General features: G+C 41.7%; 2 protein-coding genes across 7 annotated transcripts in view; both read right to left on the bottom strand.

The window, feature by feature from the left end:
• The window catches only part of RP1 (RP1 axonemal microtubule associated), a 334,459-nt gene that overhangs the window by 273,173 nt on the left and 39,866 nt on the right, over positions 1-21,420 (bottom strand). For all 6 annotated transcript variants that reach the window (XM_075920698.1, XM_075920699.1, XM_075920700.1 and 3 more), the window contains one exon: positions 17,411-17,582. In XM_075920698.1, coding sequence (XP_075776813.1) covers positions 17,411-17,582 — 172 coding nt within the window. The remainder of the gene's footprint in view (positions 1-17,410; positions 17,583-21,420) is intronic.
• On the bottom strand, positions 5,796-11,450 carry LOC142827421 (oxygen-regulated protein 1-like). The gene has a single exon (XM_075923066.1). The coding sequence runs from the start codon at positions 11,448-11,450 to the stop codon at positions 5,796-5,798; it is 5,655 nt and encodes a 1,884-aa protein (XP_075779181.1).

Below are 21,420 nucleotides of genomic sequence, written 5' to 3' on the forward strand. Positions count from 1 at the left end.
CATGTTTAAAATAAACAAAAAGAAGTTTTTCTTCACTCAGCGCACAATCAATCTGTGGAACTCCTTTCCAGAGGATGTGGGGAAGGCTATGACTTTAACTGGGTTCAAAAAAGAGCTAGATAGATTCATGGAGGTTAGGTCCATCAATGACTATTAGCCAGGATGGGAAGAAATGGTGTCCTTAGCCTCTGTTTCTCTGGAGGTTGTTAACAGGGGAGGGATCATGTAGGATGACCTGTTGTGATCCCTCCCTCTGGAGCATCTGGTATTGGCCACTGTTGGCAGACAGGATACTGGGCTGGATGGACTATTGGTCTTACCCTGTATGGCTGTTCATATCTTTTTATGTCTACACTGCACCGTAGGTCAAAATAAAATACACAATTTGAGCTACTCAGATTACTTATTTTGTAATTTGGCACTGTGTAGACAGCACCATATTTTGAAATAACCCACTATTCTGAAACGTCCCTTACTCCTCGTGGAACGAGGTGTGCCGGTAGTTCGAATTAGAAAGCTTAATTCGAACTACCTACTCCTTGCTGCGTGTAGCTGCGGGCATGGAGTCCACACTAACGGGGATTTAAAAATGGCAGCTCCCGGCAAGATGCAAATGAAGCCCAGGATATTTAAATCCCGGGCTTCATTTGCAACTTCGAATGCCTACATTAACCACCCTAGTTCGAACTAGGGTAGTAGTGTGGACATACCCATATCTGTATTTGGTGACATTCCTTTGTAGAAAAATGTCTCTGAGACTTCCTGACAATTTAGTGTGCTTAGTATTCTCTTTTCAGCAACTTTTCCAAAAAGCTTTTGGAAGTCCAAATGAATTAATGTGTGGGTGGACGGGGTGGTGTTAATCAAGAATCTGGGATAGTATGTGATGAAGGACTAAATTACCATGAAAAGGTTGCTGGATTGTTTAACTCTTCATTTCCAGCCATTATCGTAGTCAGATTTTTTTAAAGTTTTCTACATAAAGTTTTCTACATAAAATAAATGATTGCTTTTGAGTGCTGGCTGGATTCCTCTGAAACACGTTCAAATTCAACATCTTTTTAAAATGTTTTGTTTGTGAATTAAAACGAAAACAGCTGAAAAACATCTATCCTCTTCATTGTTCAAACCCAAAAGAATTTTGAGAAACCCAATGGAACATAGGGATTGGCCGCAGAATTGGGCAAAACAGGTCAAAAATATTGATTTATAATAAGAGATAGTTTGTTATTCAGTGTCTTGGATTCTTCTTAACTATATTAGCCAATATTAGTCAATAGCACAATGTTTGTTCCAGTTTTTTAACATTGATTTATTTTACCAAATACAAAGAAACTCGGAGATAAATATAGCTTCAATACAATAGAAAAATATTAAATATTTACAGAGAGATATAGCTGCCACTGAACTTTCAGAAAATACGCAGTCCAAATTCTCTTACTGTGATTCCTATTCAGTAAGATCTTACTCTACAAGTGATACCACTAACTTCATTGGGACTGGAGAAAGGTACTGTTCAACATGAGTAAAGGTATTAGAATCTGGCCTCAGGGACTCCAGTAGTCACTATAGTTATTTATGTACATTAAATATTTTTCCAGTTTTACACTTTGAAATTACATGAAAAAGCAAAAACATTCTAGAAACAGGCATCTATATTTCTAAGAATACTATGCAACATCCTGAAATGCATTAATTTATACTCCTTCTAGCTTATCATATTTACAAAACAAATGTGAGTCTGGATCACATTAATAGGATAACTCATTAGTGAAAAAATACAATGAGTGTCCATTTAAAAAGACCAATACATAATGTTTCTTGCTAGGTTTAGCTGCATTAATATATTTTAGCAAACTTTAGTACTAGGCCAGTTATATCTTTGGTAAAGGTTAGTGGAGGACCAGAGATTCAGAATGAGTACAAGTAGAACCCTGCAAATCCATGGATATCCAAAGCTCAATTTTGTGGATATGGATACAGAGGCAGATACAAATTGACTATCTAGAACCCTGCAAATTTGCTGGGTCTCTAGTCCAGACCTCTCTGGTCTGGAAACATTTGTCTTCTGGAATGATTTTAGTTAGCTGAATGTCCACTTTTCATGGATATGGACAAGTTTCCAGCGGTCCCATAAAGTGTGTTTACAGCCACCAGTCCTAACTCTGTGTTCTGTGCTGTTATTTAGCTCTAATTTACCCCTACATTTCCTCTAACAGCCCACTAAGCAGTGCAAGTGTTGGTAATGCTAAAGTTAGACAATACTAACCTTCTGTGATCCAGAAAATTCTCTCGTTCAGAACCAGTCAGGTACTGAGAGTGCTAGACTAGAAAGTTTCAACCTATACATTCTTTATATCTGGAGAAATCCACATCCACGGATGTGGATGTAGGTATCTGCAGATCATTTTTGCAGATACAAATGCAGATACAAATTTTATATCTGTGCAGGGCTCTAAGTACAAGAATCCATTTGTAGTAGCAAAAAGACCCAGATCCACTAGGGGACTTAGGCCTTGCAATGCTGGGCATCTTGGCATCTTTTATAGAAACTCACTGCAATCCAATTAAAGTAACCAAGCAAAACAGGGAACTGCTTAACCTAGCTAATGGGAGATGCTGACAAACCTCTCTCGTCCCTCAAAAACAGGCAGTTGGGGCTGCAAGAAGGTGCCTATTTCTGCTTAGCAATACATGAATCAGAATCAGTCTGCTGTAGGAAGGCAGCTAACTTATTTAGCTCAATGGTTAGCACACTTACCAGGGAGCTGGGAGATCCAAATTCAACTCCCTTCTCTGTTTGATGGGGAGAAAGGTGGGAGACCCCTGTTCAAATCATGTTATAAGAGTGATCTTAACTACTGGGCTGTGGGATATTGTGATGTGAGGCTCCTTCAGTCTTTCCTGTTGAAGCTGTTCAACTTTGGATAAATAATGAAGGAATGATTGGAGCAAGGGGTAGGACCCTAGGTCTCTCACCTCCCAGAATGGGCACCTTCACCACTGGACAATAGAGTCAATCTCTTTGACTCAAAGTCTGTTCTATTGTGGACAAATACTTAAACAGTCAACCTACTGGGTGAGGCCTTGCATGCATGGTAGGCATTTGTGGATTGTTCTGGAGCAGGCATGCATCTTCACTTACTTGGGGCAGAGGGCTGTATGGAGCTAGTATAGCTGCTGAGAAGGAGGTGTGGCCAAGGGAGAAAGGAAGTCACTAACAACTTCTTCCCTCAAAAGCTCCTGCTAGTAAAACCCTGTGGAACTCTATCTGGTTTCAGAGATACAGGCAGTCCCCGGGTTACGTACAAGATAGGGACTGTAGGTTTGTTCTTAAGTTGAATCTGTATGTAAGTCGGAACTGGCGTCCAGATTCAGCCACTGCTGAAACTGATCAGTTTCAACAGTGGCTGAATCTGGATGCCAGTTCTGACTTACATACAGATTCAACTTAAGAACCCCAGGCATCCCCAAGTCAGCTGCTGCTGAAACTGATCAGGCTGATTCCAGGAAGCCCGGGGCAGGGGCTTCCTGTAGTCAGCCACTGGTCATTTTCAGCAGCTGCTGACTAGGGGACACCTGGGGCAGAGCAGCTGGGGTGCTGCTGGGTTGGTCCAGTGGCACCCAGAACGGCGCTACGGGACCAACCGGCAGCGCCCCAGCTGCTGTACCACAGGCGTCTGGAGCAAAGCGGCGGAACACGCGGGCAGCGGGACAGCCCAGACGCGCCGTGGCTATCCTGCTGCCCTCGGGCTCCGCAGCTTTGCTCTGCTCTGCTCCCGGTCCCCCAGGTCTGCAGACCAGGGGGAGGGGGAGCAGAGTAGAGCAGAGCGGCGGAACGCGCGGCCAGCTGACAGCCCAGACGCATCTGGGCTGTCAGCTGGCCGCGTGCTCCGCTCTGCTCCCCCCCCCCCCATGGTTTGCAGACCAGGGGGAGGGGGAGCAGAGCAGAGCAGAGCGGCAGAACGCGCGGCCAGCTGACAGCCCAGACGCATCTGGGCTGTCAGCTGGCCGCGTGCTCCGCTCTGCTCCCCCTCCCCCTGGTCTGCAGACCAGGGGGAGGGGGAGCAGAGCAGAGCGGAGCGGAGCAGAGCAGAGCGGCAGAACGCGCGGCCAGCTGACAGTCCAGACGCGTCTGGGCTGTCAGCTGGCTGCGCGTTCCGCCGCTCTGCTCTGCTCCACTCCGCTCTGCTCCCCCTCCCCCTGGTCTGCAGGGGGGGGGGGGAGCAGAGCGGAGCGCGCGGCCAGCTGACAGCCCAGACGCTTCTGGGCTGTCAGCTGGCCGCGCGTTCTGCCGCCGCTTTGCTTCCTCTCCCTGGTCTGCTCGAGACCAGGGAGAGGAAGTGCCCGGTTCGTAACTGCGGATCCGACATAAGTCGGATCCGCGTAACTCGGGGACTGCCTGTATTCTCCTTTGTAAACTCCTAGGCTGTGTCTAGACTGCATCCCTTTTCCGTAAAAGGGATGCAAATTAGACACATCGCAATTGCAAATGAAGCGGGGATTTAAATCCCCCCACTTCATTAGCATAAAAGTGGCTTCCGCTTTTTTCTGGCTTGTAGCTTTGCCGGAAAAAAGCGCCAGTCTAGACGCGGATCTTTCAGAAAATAAAGCCTTTTCCGAAAGATCCCTTATTCCTTATTTTAAGAGGAATAAGGGATCTTTCGGAAAAGGCTTTATTTTCCGAAAGATCCGCGTCTAGACTGGCGCTTTTTTCTGGCAAAGCTCCGAGCCGGAAAAAAGCGACAGCCATTTTTATGCTAATGAAGCAGGGGAGATTTAAATCCCCGCTTCATTTGCAATTGCGATGTGTCTAATTTGCATCCCTTTTACGGAAAAGGGATGCAGTCTAGACACAGCCCTAGTGGATAACAGAGGTAAAATCACTCCCATTCCCTCAAAAGACAAATATCACCCAAGTCTAAGGTTGCCAGGTGTCCGGTTTTGAACTGGACAGAACAGTATTTGAGCTTTCTGTTCAGGAAACAAATTGAGAAAATATAAATGAGAAAATATAAATGTCCAGTATTTTCTAAATAAGATGTAATGTAGATTGTGATGTAATGTTAAGTTAGTCCATTATTTTTGTTGAAACCATCTGGCAACCCTATTTAAGACATGGTGGCTTTAGATGAGGCAGGGAATTTTATTTTACTCATCTTGGTGCCAGTTCTTCTGAGTTTGGCCTTTAGCAGACTCGAATGGCTGGCCTTTCAGTTTTAACCTTGGTTTAAAAACCCACATACAATACCCATGACAATTGTTCGCTACTTTTCATTGTAAATATAGCAACATCTGAACAGTACTTTTCTACTTTTCATTACAAATTAGCCACTGTATTTTATTTTGCAATTTAGACAAATCAGTGTGCAAGATAATTCCCAGCTTCTCTTTAAAATCGTTATGAAGTATAAGTACATCTTGGAACTTGGATGGATGTGGTGCTATAGAACTCTGCATTCTAACAGGTACTAGTTGATTTTCCTGAGATAATACAGTTGAAATGTTGCAGACTATGTCTGAGCATAAGATGCAACAGCATGAATGAGGAAAACTGATTTTTTTTTAAAAGACATTACTCACATAGGTTGGTTGCTGAGTCTGCACTATTTCCCAACCCCAGAAAATCCAGCCAATTACCTATATTTCTGCAATAATGTAAAAGTGTAAACATTCCAGGCACATACTCAATGGGCATGTGCTTAGAGCACGGCCAACAATGGTTAATTATATGTAATTATTTTTCTTACAGATAGTTTTACCAATGTAAAAATATAGCTGTCCCAATATTTTTATTATGTGCCTTTCTCTTCATTGCTGCTTTTATTGTCCATTACACAAAAGAGAGGTTCTTCTTCTGTACCAAAGGAGTTTTCTGCTTCCAGATTTTCGGAAGTATGACATTTAGTGCTATTTAAGATAATGTCACAGTTGTGACATGTTTCAGAATGGCAGCCTTCTGCTGGATCTGTCAAGGGAGCAGATTTTTCTTCAAGAATTTGAATTAAGCTAATGCTTGAGCTTGGACATATTTTTTGCTTTGCAGCAGGTAGCTTAGTATTGATATTTACCATTATATCATTGATTACTTGTTTGGACACATTATTTGCATGATTTACATTCATATCCTGTGCATTTTCTTTCATATCCTCCATCTCATACAACATCTTTAACTTGTTTTTTTCTCCTACACCTGAGGCTACAAGAATCTCAAAGCTATTTCTGTTAATGAAATCTAAGGTGGTAGTCTCATAAAATCTATTAAAAATATTATTGGCAATCTTATTAATACAGTTGTTCTTCAAAATCACAGGAACATTTTCATATTGTATTATGTCTTTGCCTGACCACAGCAAATTTTGACATTGTTTGGTCATTAAATGTAGGGTCAATTGGTTTTCAATGTCAGATGCTTTTCGGTAGGCATATCCTCTGTCTTCCTCATTAACTGGTTTTATGATGGCCATCAGTATTGGACAATGTTGTCCGCAAATAGCATGAAGCTTATCCAGGGAATCTTGTTCCTCAAGAGCTCTCCTGTTGGCATTATTGTCATTAGTTGGTTGCGTTTGTATAGGTTCATCCTTTAAAGGCTCTTGCAGAGGATGCACCTTATTATCAGGTAATCTAAATTCCACAGATGCAAAGGCTGGATAATTGGTATTAGCCTCTGTACAAAGATTCGTGGAAGGTGTACATACCGTGAATGACAAATTGTTGTTTTCTCTTTTTATTGCATGAAGAATAGGGGTATCCTCAATGAGGCTAGGTTTGCTTTTCTGATACAAATCAGGAAAAGGCTCTGAATCACTATTATGAGGCATAATGAAGTAGTTGCATCCCATTGCAGAAGGTTTAGCCATGTCTTCAGGTTCCGAAGATGATATTTCATTGTGTGGTGGGTACTGATGCAGATTCCCAAAGTAGGAGTATGGAACATCATCACTATTATTATCTAATGTTGTATCTACTGAAGTTGTCTCCAAATTGCCATACATTCCAGTCTTTTCAGGTGGTGATCTTCTCACCAAATGATTATCTTTAAGAAGCCACTTGCCTTTATCGATCAATATTCCTTCATCTTCATCAGCAGGTGCACCAGACTGACAATATTGCTTTGTACATTGCACTGAGTAGTTATCATTGCAATAGGCTTTCTCTCCACCAAGACTGAGCTGTGGTGCTGGTAAAGAAAAATTCTCTCTTCTCCAGGTACTGGTGTCTTGATTGATTTCTTCTGGACTTTCATGTGATAGAAGTGAAGACCTTGACATTTTCTCAGTAAAGCAAGAATTATGTTCCTGATGAAGGGAAGAGTTTTCATTCATAATTGTACATTGGGATTCTTCAGCATCCTTTTGAAGAACTTTAGACATATATGGAAGTACAGTGTGAAAGTTAGGCTTAAAGGAGGCTTCTGCTTTACCATAAAGCTGTTCAATAGTTCTTTTAACGTAACCAGTATTATACTGTTTTTCATACATTGTTTCCTCCCCACTTTCATTGGTGAAGTCACTGGATGCCCTAAAATTGTTATCGCTTTCATCTGTATCTGGTCGATAATCTGACCAGTCAGAAGTAGCAGGACTTTTACAACATTTTTTTAATTCAAATGAAGGATTTGAACATTTTCCATGCTCCAGTTCTTTCACTATCAGTTTTACTTGCAATTTCTGTTCCACTTCAGGTAAGTCCAACTCTGTAATTTGCTTAGATTCATAACTAAAAGATAATGGTGATGGTGTAGATAATCTCTCAGGGGTTTCTTCACAAGTCCCATTTTCTTTCTTTTCTTCCTGTAGAGTGTCTTCCTTATAGTCACTTTCCATAGAGGTTTCAGCAGCTAATTTATAGTGCTCATTTGTTTTTTCTGTGCCATCTTGCTCTCCTGCATTTCTATTGTTGGCAAGATGCATGTCTTTATTGTCTTCTACCTCAGAAATGTCTAGATCTAAAATATTATCTTTATCATTAGAAGTTACACTGTGAACAGTCGAGTTAGGCTCTTCTGAAGTTCCTGATTCTTCATTATTGAATGATGTATCTGTGGTTTTATCCTGCAATTCTTGTAATGAACTATCAGCCTCATCTTCATGTCCTTCAGATAGTTCTACATTTGAAGTAAGACTACAGTTATTTGAATTAGCATTAGTGTATTTTCTGTCTGACAGTACTTTGTGAACATTCAAGTCATTTAGATCTGAAGTCTCTGCTGATGCACTGTGGTCTTTCTGTAAATCAGAGTGTTCAAGTTCTTCAGTCAGCCCTTGTACATCAGCATTTTCCTCAGAATGTATATTGTCCTTGGGAATGGAGATCTTATTTGGGTTTTCATTTTCATGAAAGTTTGGACCATTCTGACTTTCAACTACAAAAGGATTTTCATGACCATGTGCAGAGTCCTGTTTTTCAATCCTGCTCCCAGAGCGTAATAAATGATTTGATGTTGATTCTTGCAAATTTGAGACTGCATCCTTCAAGTCCTCAGCTTCTTCCATGACTGCAATTTGTTTGAGAAATTGTAACACTGTGAATATTTCAGAACAGCTACAGGTAGTTCTTAGCACATCACCTTTGCACATGCCATTCAAGCTCTCTTTTAGATTCAGTGCAAGTAGCCAAGCTAAGAGGAGATTGGGGGAAGATGAAAGTAATGAAGAAGAAGAAAAATCTGTAAAAGCACACGATTTTTCTACACAACCAGTATGAGCTTTTTGAATACCGAGCATAGTTGATTGTAGTTGGTGTAGCAACACACTGGACACACAACCCTTTTGAGCATCAGTTTCAGTGTTGTTGAAAATTTTGGAATCAACTTGAACAGCAATGTCAGCACTTTTACTTTGATTTGGACTTACACCTTGAGTATCTATTTCTGATTGCAATGGCTTTTTATCTTTTGCATGTATTTCACCAAAGACCTGTAACTGAGTCTCATGTTGGAAATCTGACTGTAGCAAATATTGGGCCTCTTTCATTATCCTTGTATCAGCATTGGTCAAAGAGCCAATTTGTCTTCCACATAACCATTTTTCTGACTCCTGAATAGTTCTCATTTCACTGAGAGGGCCCATGGGCTTTCTGAGCAGATGATGCTCACTCAGATTGGGCTTCCCAGTTATGTGCACTTTATTTGCTATAACCTTACTCACTTCATCTGAGAGGCTGTTGATATTTTCCATAGGAGAATGACAAATTTTACTATTGGCTACATTTCTTTCCTTTTTATTTATGGGAGCTAATTTGTTTGGAGGAAAAACAGCATTTTGAAATGTGCTCTGCAGCCAGTTTTGGACATAGTTTTCAAGTGAATACTCAGCTCTCTCTGGAAAATCCCCTTGTTTCAGAGCATCCAAGGTATTGCCTCCATCTGACATATTTATTGTACCTTCAGTTGTACTTGGATTCTTCTTCTTTTTTTGTTTTTTCTCTTTCTTTGAAGATTTGTATGAACCATCTGCATTCACACTCTCCTTTTCTCTTTCTATATTATTACCATTTGACTCTTCTGACAACGGCTTTGATTTCACTAAGAAATTTTGTGTTTGTTTTATAGAATGAATGCTGTGACATATGCTTTCTTTATCAGTACCTGGTGTATTCTGACTGTGTTTTGTTTCATTTTTTGAATCAGCTTTTCCCACTACCAAGCCATCTTCACATTTTGCAGATAGTGGCAAATTAGATTGTTTGGATGATCTGGATTTTACATTGGCCAGTTGTCTACTAGCTTTTGTTTTCTTACTAAATAACTCGTGGTTTTGGAGCTCCACAGAAACCTGGGGACATAATTCATTTTCAAGACATATGTTTTTGTTTGAACTGATAGATCCATCACAGTTTCTCACAGGAATGGCCACTGCTCTTTTCTGACATGTTTCAGAGTAAGTATCTCTAAATTGAGTTGTACATTCCTGCATGCTTTCTCTTGTGACAGACGTCTCATGAGACATTTCCTCACTCTTAAAAGTTCCATCCTCTGCAGTCTCCTTATATTGCTGATTTTGGGGCAAATGTTCACCTTGTTCCACATAATGGATTGGTGATTTTCTCTTTTTCTTCTTCTTCCTTTTGCTGTTAGAAGATGCAGGTTGGCTTTTGTCAGTGAAGTGGGATGTGGTATCACATTCAGTGCTGCTGCTGAATTGTTTCACACTCTCAGCAGTGGTAGGAGAAGATCCTGCTGTCAGGTTTACAGTCTTGGCAGTAGCATGAGTACAGGCTGACATTGTCATCTGAGTCTGACTGTTTCCAGTACAGGTTGAGTGAATGGATCCTTGAGAAGAAATTAATAAATCAGATAGGTCACATAGTTTGTCTTCACTTTTTGATTGAGACCTAGCTGAGTACCTGATGAAAGAACTCAGTGATCTTTTTATTTCTTTCATTCCACAGTGATCATTAAGAGGATGGATGGTGTCTGCTGAAAGTGGCCTAGCTGCCTGGTAAATTGTCGAAGAAGATATAAGGCTACCAATGTTAGCTTTGCTGCTTGATAGTAAACTATTACTCATGCCTTCCTGCACAACTGATTTCTCCAAAACGTTCTGTAACAATCCATCTTCGTCAGGTATATCCAATGTCATTGTATTTCTACCTTCTTTTAAACCAGGACTTTTATGGTTTAACTTAATCAGAGTTTCTTTTTTCTTTTCTAAAGAAAGTTTTAATAAATCATTGTTGCTTATTTCATTAAACTTTGAATTATTAGTACTTGATGTTTTACTGCTGGAATGAGTGACCATGCAATACTCAGATTTACTTTCACCATCTTCTATTTCCTCACTGTAGGAAAATTGTCTTATTTTTTCCCGAACTTTTTTGTCAGATATCACAGTAACACTTTCAACTAATGCTTTCTTTTGTCTCACTCGTCTTGGTCCAGGTGTAGGAGGCCTATGAAAATAAGGTTTGATTTTATCCTCCAATACATTGCTTACATCCATGTTTGCAGAAGGGTGCTGCCAGATTCTATAATCAGATGTGCTTAAATCAGATTCCGACTCTTTACTTGTCGCTTCTGTGATAATCTGCTGCAATGAGTCATGCTCATCATTATTGTAGTTCTCCAAGACTGAAGCCTCTGTGGGTTTTATAGATGCAGAAATATTTAAATCAGAGGAATGATCTGCACCTACTGCAGAATTGCAAATCTCAATGTTTTTATCAGTTAAAACACTAGCACGACTGACAGTGGTTGTCCATTTTATGGTTTCCTCCTCTTTTATCCTGAATCGAACTTTCATCTCCACTGTCATACTGCCATCTTGATTAACATGAACAGATTTCTCAATATCATCTTCAGAGCGCACCATAGATAGATCTTCACCAGCTTGTGAATTATTTTCTGCTAAGCCCATGTAATTGTCAGGAATGCAAGAAGAATCTGAGTTCTCATTGCTGAAACCTTTATCAGAAGAAACTGAGTAAATTTGAGATCTCAAGGCCATTTGTGCACTCACTTTCAACATTTATATTAAAAGAACCCAAATTCACAAAATTAGATGGAAAGTGTAGAAGACAATCATCAGACATGTGCATCCAGATGGAGAGACAGCAGGCAGGCAGCAAAGAAAGGAGATAGAAGAAAGAGAGGAAAAAACAGAATATGATTAGTATAAAAGCATTCATTGAAAGGTTTTGAGGGATTTTTGGGGAGGGGGATTGAATAAATTACTGTAACAAAGAAAAACTATTGCATCTAGCTGTTTATTTTCTCTAACTACTCCCAAGAACTTGTTAAAAAGAAAAAAACAGAATTGAATTTTTGTAAAGAGTAAACAATGAATTTTACTGCTAGTACAATTTCCTTTATTTTCTTTTGTAGTTTGACTCTTCTAACACTGCTGTTACAACCAGTCTTTAAGGCCTGAAGCCTATGAAGTTCCAAATGCTCCCAGTTCCATTGACTTCATAAGTTGAACATGCTTTGCACCCCTCAGGAGGTACACAGCCGGGCCTCACAAGATTGGGCCCTAAGATATTAAGTGTGAGTCCTTATTTTTCCTATACTCCTAGACAATTTAATTATTAACAGTTCTAAATGCACATGAAGGACACAATAATTGGAATGTTAATGAGTGCTGCAACATGTCAATCAAGGTGAGAATAAATCTCTCTGAACTTGATTCTACACTTCACTTTTGTGATTAATCCTGAGTAGTCCCACAGACTACCGTACTCACTGATGTAGAACTGGGCCCTTAGAATATACTTCTATATATTCATATTTAAATACAGAAGCAGACATTTATAATAAGATCATTATTTAACACCAACAGGCAAAACTGAACATGGGACCTCTAGGGTGCATCTAGCCTGGCAGGATTTTGCACAAAAGCAGCCGCTTTTGCACAAAATCTTGCCACCTGTCTACACTGGCCGTGAGTATTTGCGCAAGAACACTGACTTTGTACTGTACAAAATCAGTGGTTCTTGCGCAAATACTCCGACGCTCCCACTCAGGGATAAGCCCTTTTGTGCAAGTATTCTTGTGCAAGAGGGACAGTGTAGACAGCCAAGTTAATTTCTTGTGCAAGAAAGCCCGATGGCTAAAATGGCCATTGGCGCTTTCTTGCACAAGAGAGCGTCTACACTGGCATGGATGCTTTTGCGCAAAAGCAAATATTTTGCACAAAGGCACATGCCAGTATAGACGCTCTCTTGTGCAAATACTTTTAACGGAAAAACTTTTCAGTTAAAAGTATTTGCGCAAAATCATGCCAGTCTAGACGCAGCCCTACTAGTGCAGGAGCCTCTACTAGTGCAGGAGCCTCTACTAGTTGAGCTATAAACCAGCTGCCTCTTAACTAAGGCTGTAGAACAATCTCACTCTCAGGGTACATCTACACTGCAGTGCTATTTCGGGATACTTCTGGTATCCCAAAATAGCTATTCTGTGTCTTGACAGTGTGCCCATTATTTCTATATATTTAGAAATAATGGATGCACTATTCTAACGTCCCTGTATACCTCATTCCACAAGGATTAAGGGATGTTTTGGAAGAGCGTTTTATTTCAAAATTTGGCACTGTGTAGACAGCGCCAAATTATGCAATAAGCGATTTCGAAATTAACTCAAAATAAGCTATGCAATTTGCCTAGTTCAAATTGCGTAGCTTACTTCAAGCATACTCACTCACACACTCCATTGGACAGTGAACCACATTCAGTAGGTGTGACAGTTACATTTACATCATGCATTTTAATTCACATCATGAAGTTACAAAGTGAACTATATGCTATAGTTCTCTAGTACCTGGGCCATGGAAGTCAAATCAGTCTTTGATGTGCTTGTCTGAACAGAATTAAGTCTTTCTAAAGTACATTTTTATTACTTGGTAATAACTTGATAGTGACACAAGGGTGCTGGAACAATTTGTATAGTGAGGGTGCTGAGAATCGCTTATCCAAACTGAAGCAAAATACAGGACTATGTAGCACTTTAAAGACTAACAAGATGGTTTATTAGATGATGAGCTTTCGTGGGCCAGGCCCACTTCCTCAGATCAAGTAGTGGAAGAAAATAGTCACAACCATGTATACCAAAGGATACAATTAAAAAAAAATGAACACATATGAAAAGGACAAATCGCATTTCAGAACAGGAGAGGGATGCGGGGGGGGGGGGGAGGGGGGGAAGGAAGGAAGGTAAGTGTCTGTGAATTAATTATATTAGAGGTGGGGAGAATTAGTTGTCTGTGAGCTAATGGTATTAGAGGTGATAATTGGGGAAGCTATCTTGGTAATGGGTAAGATAGTTAGAGTCTTTGTTCATTCCTTCTCAGAGAGTGTCAAATTTTAACATGAATGACAGTTCAGAGGATTCCCTTTCAAGTGCAGATGTAAAAGGTCTTTGTAGCAGAATGCAGGTGTCCTTTCTGGTTGAAATGGCAAGAAACTGTTTTTTCTTTGTGATCTTGTCTGATATCTGTTTTGTGGGCATTAATCCTTTGGCGAAGTGTCTGAGATGTTTGTCCAATGTACATAGCAGACAGACACTTTCGGCACATGATAGCATAAATTATATTTCTGGATGCGCAGGAATATGTGTTCTTGATCTTATGACTCACTTGGTTAGGTCCAATAATGGTATCAGCAGAATGAATATGTGGACAAAGCTGGCAACGGGGTTTGTTGCAAGGGGAGGTACCAGGGTTGGTATTAGTGTGGTATGTCCTGTGGTTGTTGGTAAGAATCATCTTGAGGTTAGGTGGTTGTCTATAGGAGACTATGTAAATTGAAATGAAGCCGTGATCATTTAAATCGCGGCTTCATTTGCCTTTGCCAAAACAACTAATCTACATGGCTCCGTCGACGGAGCCATGTAGTTTAGACGTACCCTAAATGAAAACCTCATATTTGCTAGCCTCTGGAAATGGAATGGGAAAAAAAAGACCCTCAAAACTCTGAACTTCATACTCATATAACCCGAGCGTCTCTCCAACATAGGAGAGTTTTGAAATTGTAAAGTAAAATACATAGTTATTCCTCTTTATTTAACTGCAATTTCCCAATATTAGCTGATCAAACTATACAGATCTGTCAGCTACTCTCATATTTTAATACTGCCATCCTGGCCATGATTGTAGGCAAAATTTAGATGGAAGAGAAAAATTCATTGACAACCTTTATTTTTGTAGACATTTTATTTTCCTCAGAATTTTCCTACTTGTTCTCTTAATTCATCAGCAATTGCTGTACACAAAGCCTGGTGACTGGGAAGACAAGACATGTGGTACAAAAAACATCAGGGTGAACTATTAGGGTGGAAGCTGGGAAAAACTAAAGAGAGACAACTTAGGGACATGGAATATTGAGAAGGGGCACTGGTGAGGGAGTGGGACCTAGAGATGAATGGGAGCATAGTGTCTCCGTGCAGAGTGGTTGGCACTTGATCTTGTCTAGGCTCCTAAGCACAGCAAAGCAGCAGCACTTTAAAAATTAACAGAGAAAAATTAGCTCTTCCATCACTGCTTCCTGTGGTATCTAACACTATGGTGCTGGTGTCTTAATGAACCAAGAAGCAGAGACAACCATGTCAGGAAACCGTAGACAAGATAATGTTTTGGCACAGAAGTACTGTGTTCCCACATACATCTTAGGCACTCCAGACAGACCTCAACTCCCCTCACAAAATACTCTTCCTCCAAATCCCATGAGGCGCCAATGGGAAATCACCCATTCACAGAGGTAACTTTACCCAAAGACTCCTGAGAAATAAGTCTCAACCATAAGAATGTGAGGAATACAATGTCCTGTTGTGAGCTCTAGCTGAGGGTCAGGAGATTTTAATTTCAAATCCCTGTTTACTCTAGAGTTCCTGTGTGATCTTGGGAAATTGTCATAGCCTACATTTTTAAGAGTGCCTTGTGCCCAGAGAGTTCTGAAATATAGAGGATGGGTGCTCTGTACTTTTCTGAAAATCAGCTCTCTCTTAGGTGTCTCAGCTTGGGCACCCAAAATTCACTGGTCACTTTTAAAAATGTAAATTTTAGTCTTTCGGAGAAACAGCTTCATGTCTGTTCAATGTGGAGAATAGTGGTTCTCTATCATTCTTGGGTGTTGTGTAGATAAATATTAAAGATTGCAACTTGCTCAGATACTAAGGCAGCAGGACAATCTGACAGTGTACCTCACACAAGAGATAGAAACAAACAATAAACAAATAGAAACAAACCAACAGAATGCAGCTGAATACTGAATGAATTAAATGCTTATTTCCTTGCTTTTCCAAGTTTGCTTTAGTTAGGTAAGGGCATACAGGCAGTCCCTGACTTACGCGGATCCGACTTACGTCGGATCCGCACTTAAGAACGGGGCTTTCTCGCCCCGGAAGTCGGGGCGAGAAAGCCCCGTTCGTAAGCTGCTCCGGTGCCCCTGGTCTGCTGGAGACCGTCTCCAGCAGACCAGGGGCACCGGGCGGGTTCCCGCGCTTCTGAGGCTTTGCCAGAGCAAAGCCTCAGAGGCGCGGGGAACCGCCGCTGCTGCCGCTTCAATCTGGGTGCCTGAGGTCTGCTGGGGACCGTCCCCAGCAGACCACAGGCCCCCGGACTGAAGCCGCAGCCGCGGGGGGGTCCCGTGCCTCTGAGGCTTTGCTCTGGCAAAGCCTCAGAGGCGCGGGACCCCCCCGCGGCTGCGGCTTCAGTCCGGGAGCCTGTGGTCTGCTGTGGACGGTCCCCAGCAGACCACAGGCACCCAGATTGAAGCCGCAGCCGCGGCGGGGTTCCTCCCTCTGAGGCTTTGCCAGAGCAAAGCCTCAGAGGCTCTGCTCCCCGTGTCCCTGGTCTGCTGGGGAGGGGGGGGGGGGGGGCGCAGCTAGTGTGCTCCCCCCCCCCCCCCCCAGCAGACCAGGCTTTTGTTTTGGACTCTGGGGCAGAGCAGCTGGGGCGCTGCCGATTGGTCCTGCAGTGCCCGCTCTGGGCACTACTGGACCAACCCGGCAGCACCCCAGCTGCTCTGCCCCAGGTCCTGATTCAGCCGCTGCTGGTCAGTTTCAGCAGCGGCTGAATCAGGACCCTGGGGCAGAGCAGATGGGGTGCTGCTAGGTTGGTCCAGTAGCACCCAGGAGCGGCGCTACTGGAGCAACCCAGCAGCACCCCAGCTGCTCTGCCCCAGGCTCCCCAAGTCAGCTTCTGCTGAAACTGACCAGCGCTGACTACAGGAAGCCCCAGGCAGAGTTGCTCTGCCCCGGGCTTCCTGGAATCAGCTGCTGATCAGTTTCAGCAGCAGCTGACTTGGGGACGCCTGGGGTTCTTAAGTTGATTCTGTATGTAAGTCAGAACTGGCGGTCAGTTTCAGCAGTGTCTGAATCTGGACGCCAGTTCCGACTTACATACAGATTCAACTTAAGAACAAACCTACAGTCCCTATCTTGTACGTAACCCGGGGACTGCCTGTATATGGAATTAAGGATATGACAAGATATCTACATTCATTTAGTGAGCTAAGATCTGAACATTGCTTGATAATACATTTGCTTAGCTATAATACCATCCAAAAGTTCAGCTAAAAAGGAACCTTGCATTTGTTCTCTGTATCAAACAGTGTGTTTGTTCTCTTTTACCCAGGCTGTAGTACGCACAAAGGAAAACGTGGATAGATTAACAACAATAAGTGCATTTTAAAATAAGCCTTTATAGCTTTACATAAAATTCAAATAACTCTATTCGAAAGGCAATACATAAGCCAGCTGTATTTTTAACAGAAACTTGAATTCTAAATAGAAAATTAATGTTTTGATCTCTCTCATGCCTCCTGAGGAAATCTGAGGACAAAATAAATACTTTTGTTTCAGCTTGTATTCTTGAACACCCTTGATCCTGATTAGATTGCTAATTTTTTTTTTACATTAAAAAGTGTGAAAGAGATAAATTACTTGAGAAATTACAAAATAATTAAAGGAACTTACTATTTCCGCTCTCTGATTTGTCATTTTCTTTGGGGTACACGCGATTGGAGAGTCCTGGCAATTTAGCAGGTAGTGAATATCTGTGAGGATCATAGTTTCCTGGTTTAAATGGCTCTCTCCCAGCTGCCACAATAGCTCCAGAACACAAGATCAAAGACTGAAGGCTAGGAACCTGGAGAACAACAACAGCAAATCAAGTTCTCTGCATCAGTAACAACTAGTAATAATATAACAGGTTTATTTTTTCCGCGTAGGTTTTTATACGTTTTATTTTCTATCCTATAGTTATATAGCATTGCAGCAGACTTTTACAAAGGCTGAAATTTATTCCAGATGGAATTTATTTCAACATTGGGTAATGCAATTCCTGTGTCTTTGTGGGTGAGTATGTAACTATATTAAAAGATGACACTGAGATGCAAAGTTTGGATCTAGATAAATATTTCCCTGAAGTTCAAAAGTTTAGAACTGAGGTTTGTATTCATCTCAATATAGAGACAACCAACAGCAATGAAATGAGTCAGGGAGAGTGAGAATGTGTGAGTCAGTGAAGGGAAGAATCTTCATATATTAAGGGGCTCTAGTATAGGTAGGTCTGTGCTGCATACTGTCAAGTATACAGAATTAGTAATAGACCTGATTTGCTGCTTCTCACATTACAATTTGAGCCTCATAGATTGTGCTGTGCTAGCATGTAAATAACATGCCCCTTTTCTCGCTTTCATGTCTATTTGTGGAAATGAAATACAGAAGGAGGAAGAAGAAAAATTGTTCTCCTTGGCCTCTCAGGATAGAACAAGATCACGGGGTGCTCTTCCAGGAAGGACTGCTTGGCGGAGATGGAGTTCACCTTTCCAGGAGCGGGAAGGCCTTGTTTGGACACAGACTGGCTAACCTTGTGAGGAGGGCTTTAAACTAGGTTTGTTGGGGGCAGGTGAACAAAGCCCACAGGTAAATGCTGCATGTGCGGGACTGGGAGATGGGTTGGAAATGGGGGGGACTACGGCCTATAATGGGAAGGAGAAAGGAGGGTCAGGGCACAACAGGGAGGCAAGATCAAATCAGTATCTTAGATGCCTATATACAAATGCGAGAAGTATGGGTAATAAGCAGGAAGAACTGGAATTGCTAACCAATAAATACAACTATGATATCATTGGTATTACAGAAACCTGGTGGGATGGGACGCATGATTGGAATGTTGGTATGGAAGGGTACGGCTTGCTCAGGAAGGACAGACAGGGAAAAAAGAGAGGTTGCCTTGTATATTAAAAATGTACACACTTGGACTGAAGTGGAGATGAATGTAGGAGATAGCTGTGTAGAGAGTCTCTGGGTTAAGCTAAAAGGGGTAAAAAACGAGGGTGATATCATGCTAGGAGTCTACTACAGGCCACCTAGCCAGGTAGAAGAGGTGGATGAGGCCTTTTTTAAACAATTAACAAAACTATCCAAAGCCCAAGATTTGGTGGTGATGGGGGACTTCAACTATCCAGACATATGTTGGGAAACTAACACAGCGAGGCACAGGCTATCCAATAAGTTTCTGGACTGCATTGGAGACAACTTTCTGTTTCAGAAGGTTGAAAAAGCTACCAGAGGAGAAGCTGTTCTGGATTTGGTTTTAACAAATAGGGAGGAACTAGTTGAGAACTTGAAAGTGGAAGACAGTATAGGGGACAGTGATCACGAAATAATAGAGTTCATGATCTTAAGGAAAGGTAGAAGGGAGACCAGCACAATTGAGGTAATGGATTTCAGGAAGGCAGATTTTGATAAGCTCAGAGAACTTGTAGGTAAGGTCCCATGGGAAGCAAGACTGAAGGGAAAAACAACTGAGGAGAGTTGGAAGTATTTCAAAGGGACGTTGTTAAGGGCCCAAAAGCAAACAATTCCGCTGTGTAGGAAAGATAGAAAATATGGCAAAAGACCAGCTTGGCTTAACAAGGAGATCTTGCACGATCTCAAAATAAAAAAGGAGTCATATAAAAAATGGAAACTAGGACAACTAACAAAGGAGGAATATAGGCAAGCAACACGGGAATGCAGGGGCAAGATTAGAAAGGCAAAGGCACAAAATGAGATCAAACTAGCTACAGGCATAAAGGGAAACAAGAAGACCTTTTATAAATACATTAAAAGCAAGAGGAAGACCAAGGACAGGGTAGGCCCACTGCTTAGTGAGGAGGGAGAAGCAGTAACAGGGAACTTGGAAATGGCGGAGATGCTCAATGACTTCTTTGTTTCGGTCTTCACCGAGAAGTCTGGAGGTGTGCCTAACGTAGTGAATACAAGCAGAGAGAGGGTAAGTTTAGAAGATAGGATACACAAAGAACAAGTTAAAAATCACGTAGGAAAGTTAGATGTCAGCAAGTCACCAGGTCCTGATGAAATGCATCCCAGGATACTCAAGGAGCTGATAGAGGAGGTATCTGAGCCTTTAGCTATGATCTTTGAAAAATCATGGCAGACAGGGGAGATTCCAGAAGACTGGAAAATGGCAAATATTGTGCCCATCTATAAAAAGGGGAATAAGAACAACCCAGGAAACTACAGACCGGTCAGTTTAACGTCTGTCCCAGGGAAGATAATGGAGCAGGTAATTAAGGAAATCATATGCAAACACTTGGAAGGTAATAAAGTGATAGGGAATAGCCAGCATGGGTTTGTGAAGAACAAGTCATGCCAAACTAATCTGATAGCTTTTTTTGATAGGATAACGAGCCTTGTGGATAAGGGAGAAGCGGTGGATGTCATATACCTAGACTTTAGTAAGGCATTTGATACGGTCTCACATGATATTCTTATTGATAAACTAGGCAAATATAACTTAGATAGGGCCACGATAAGGTGGGTGCATAATTGGCTGGATAACCGTAGTCAGAGAGTTGTTGTTAATGGTTCTAAATCCTGCTGGAAAGGGATAACAAGTGGAGTTCCTCAAGGGTCTGTTTTGGGACCCGTACTGTTCAATATCTTCATCAATGATGTAGATATTGGGATAGAGAGTACGCTTATCAAGTTTGCAGATGATACCAAACTGGGTGGGGTTGCGACTTCTTTGGAGGATAGGGACATAATTCAAAATGACCTTAGCAAGTTAGAGAAATGGTCAGAGGTAAACAGGATGAGGTTTAATAAAGAGAAATGCAAAGTGCTCCACTTAGGAAGGAACAATCAGTTCCATACATACAAGATGGGAAGCGACTGTCTAGGAAGGAGCATGGCGGAAAGGGATCTAGGGGTCATAGTGGACCACAAGTTGAATATGAGCCAACAGTGTGATGCTGTTGCAAAAAAAGCAAATATGATTCTAGGTTGTAGCAACAGGTGTGTTGTAAGCAAAACTCGTGAAGTCATTCTGCCGCTCTACTCTGCACTAGTTAGGCCTCAGCTGGAGTACTGTGTCCAGTTCTGGGCGCCACATTTCAAGAAAGATGTGGAGAAATTGGAAAGGGTACAGAGAAGAGCGACAAGAATGATTAAAGGTTTAGAGAACATGACCTATGAAGCCAGGCTTCATGAACTGGGCTTGTTTAGTTTGGAAAAAAGAAGATTAAGGGGGGACATGATAGCGGTTTTCAAATATCTAAAAGGGTGTCACAAGGAGGAAGGAGAAAATTTGTTCCTCTTGGTTTCTGAGGACAGGACAAGGAGTAATGGGCTTAAAGTGCAGCAGGGGAGGTTTAGATTGGACATTAGGAAAAAATTCCTAACTGTCAGGGTGGTCAAATATTGGAATAAATTGCCAAGGGAGGTGGTGGAATCTCCCTCTCTGGAGATATTTAAGAACAGGTTAGATAGACATCTGTCAGGGATGGTGTAGACGGAGCTTGATCCTGCCTTGAGGGCGGGGGGCTGGACTCGATGACCTCTCGAGGTCCCTTCCAGTCCTATTATTCTATGATTCTATGATTCTAAGAAGCCATGGGCTTAAATTGCAGCAAGGGAGGTTTACATTGGACATTAGGAAAAACTTCCTGTCAGGGTGGATAACACAGGAATAAATT

This window comes from Pelodiscus sinensis, chromosome 2, assembly GCF_049634645.1.
Source record: "Pelodiscus sinensis isolate JC-2024 chromosome 2, ASM4963464v1, whole genome shotgun sequence".
Taxonomy (NCBI): Eukaryota; Metazoa; Chordata; order Testudines; family Trionychidae; genus Pelodiscus; species Pelodiscus sinensis.

Bases quoted from the DNA above. Each gene is read 5' to 3' on its own strand.
- LOC142827421 (XM_075923066.1), bottom strand. From the start codon at position 11,450: ATGGCCTTGAGATCTCAAATTTACTCAGTTTCTTCTGATAAAGGTTTC.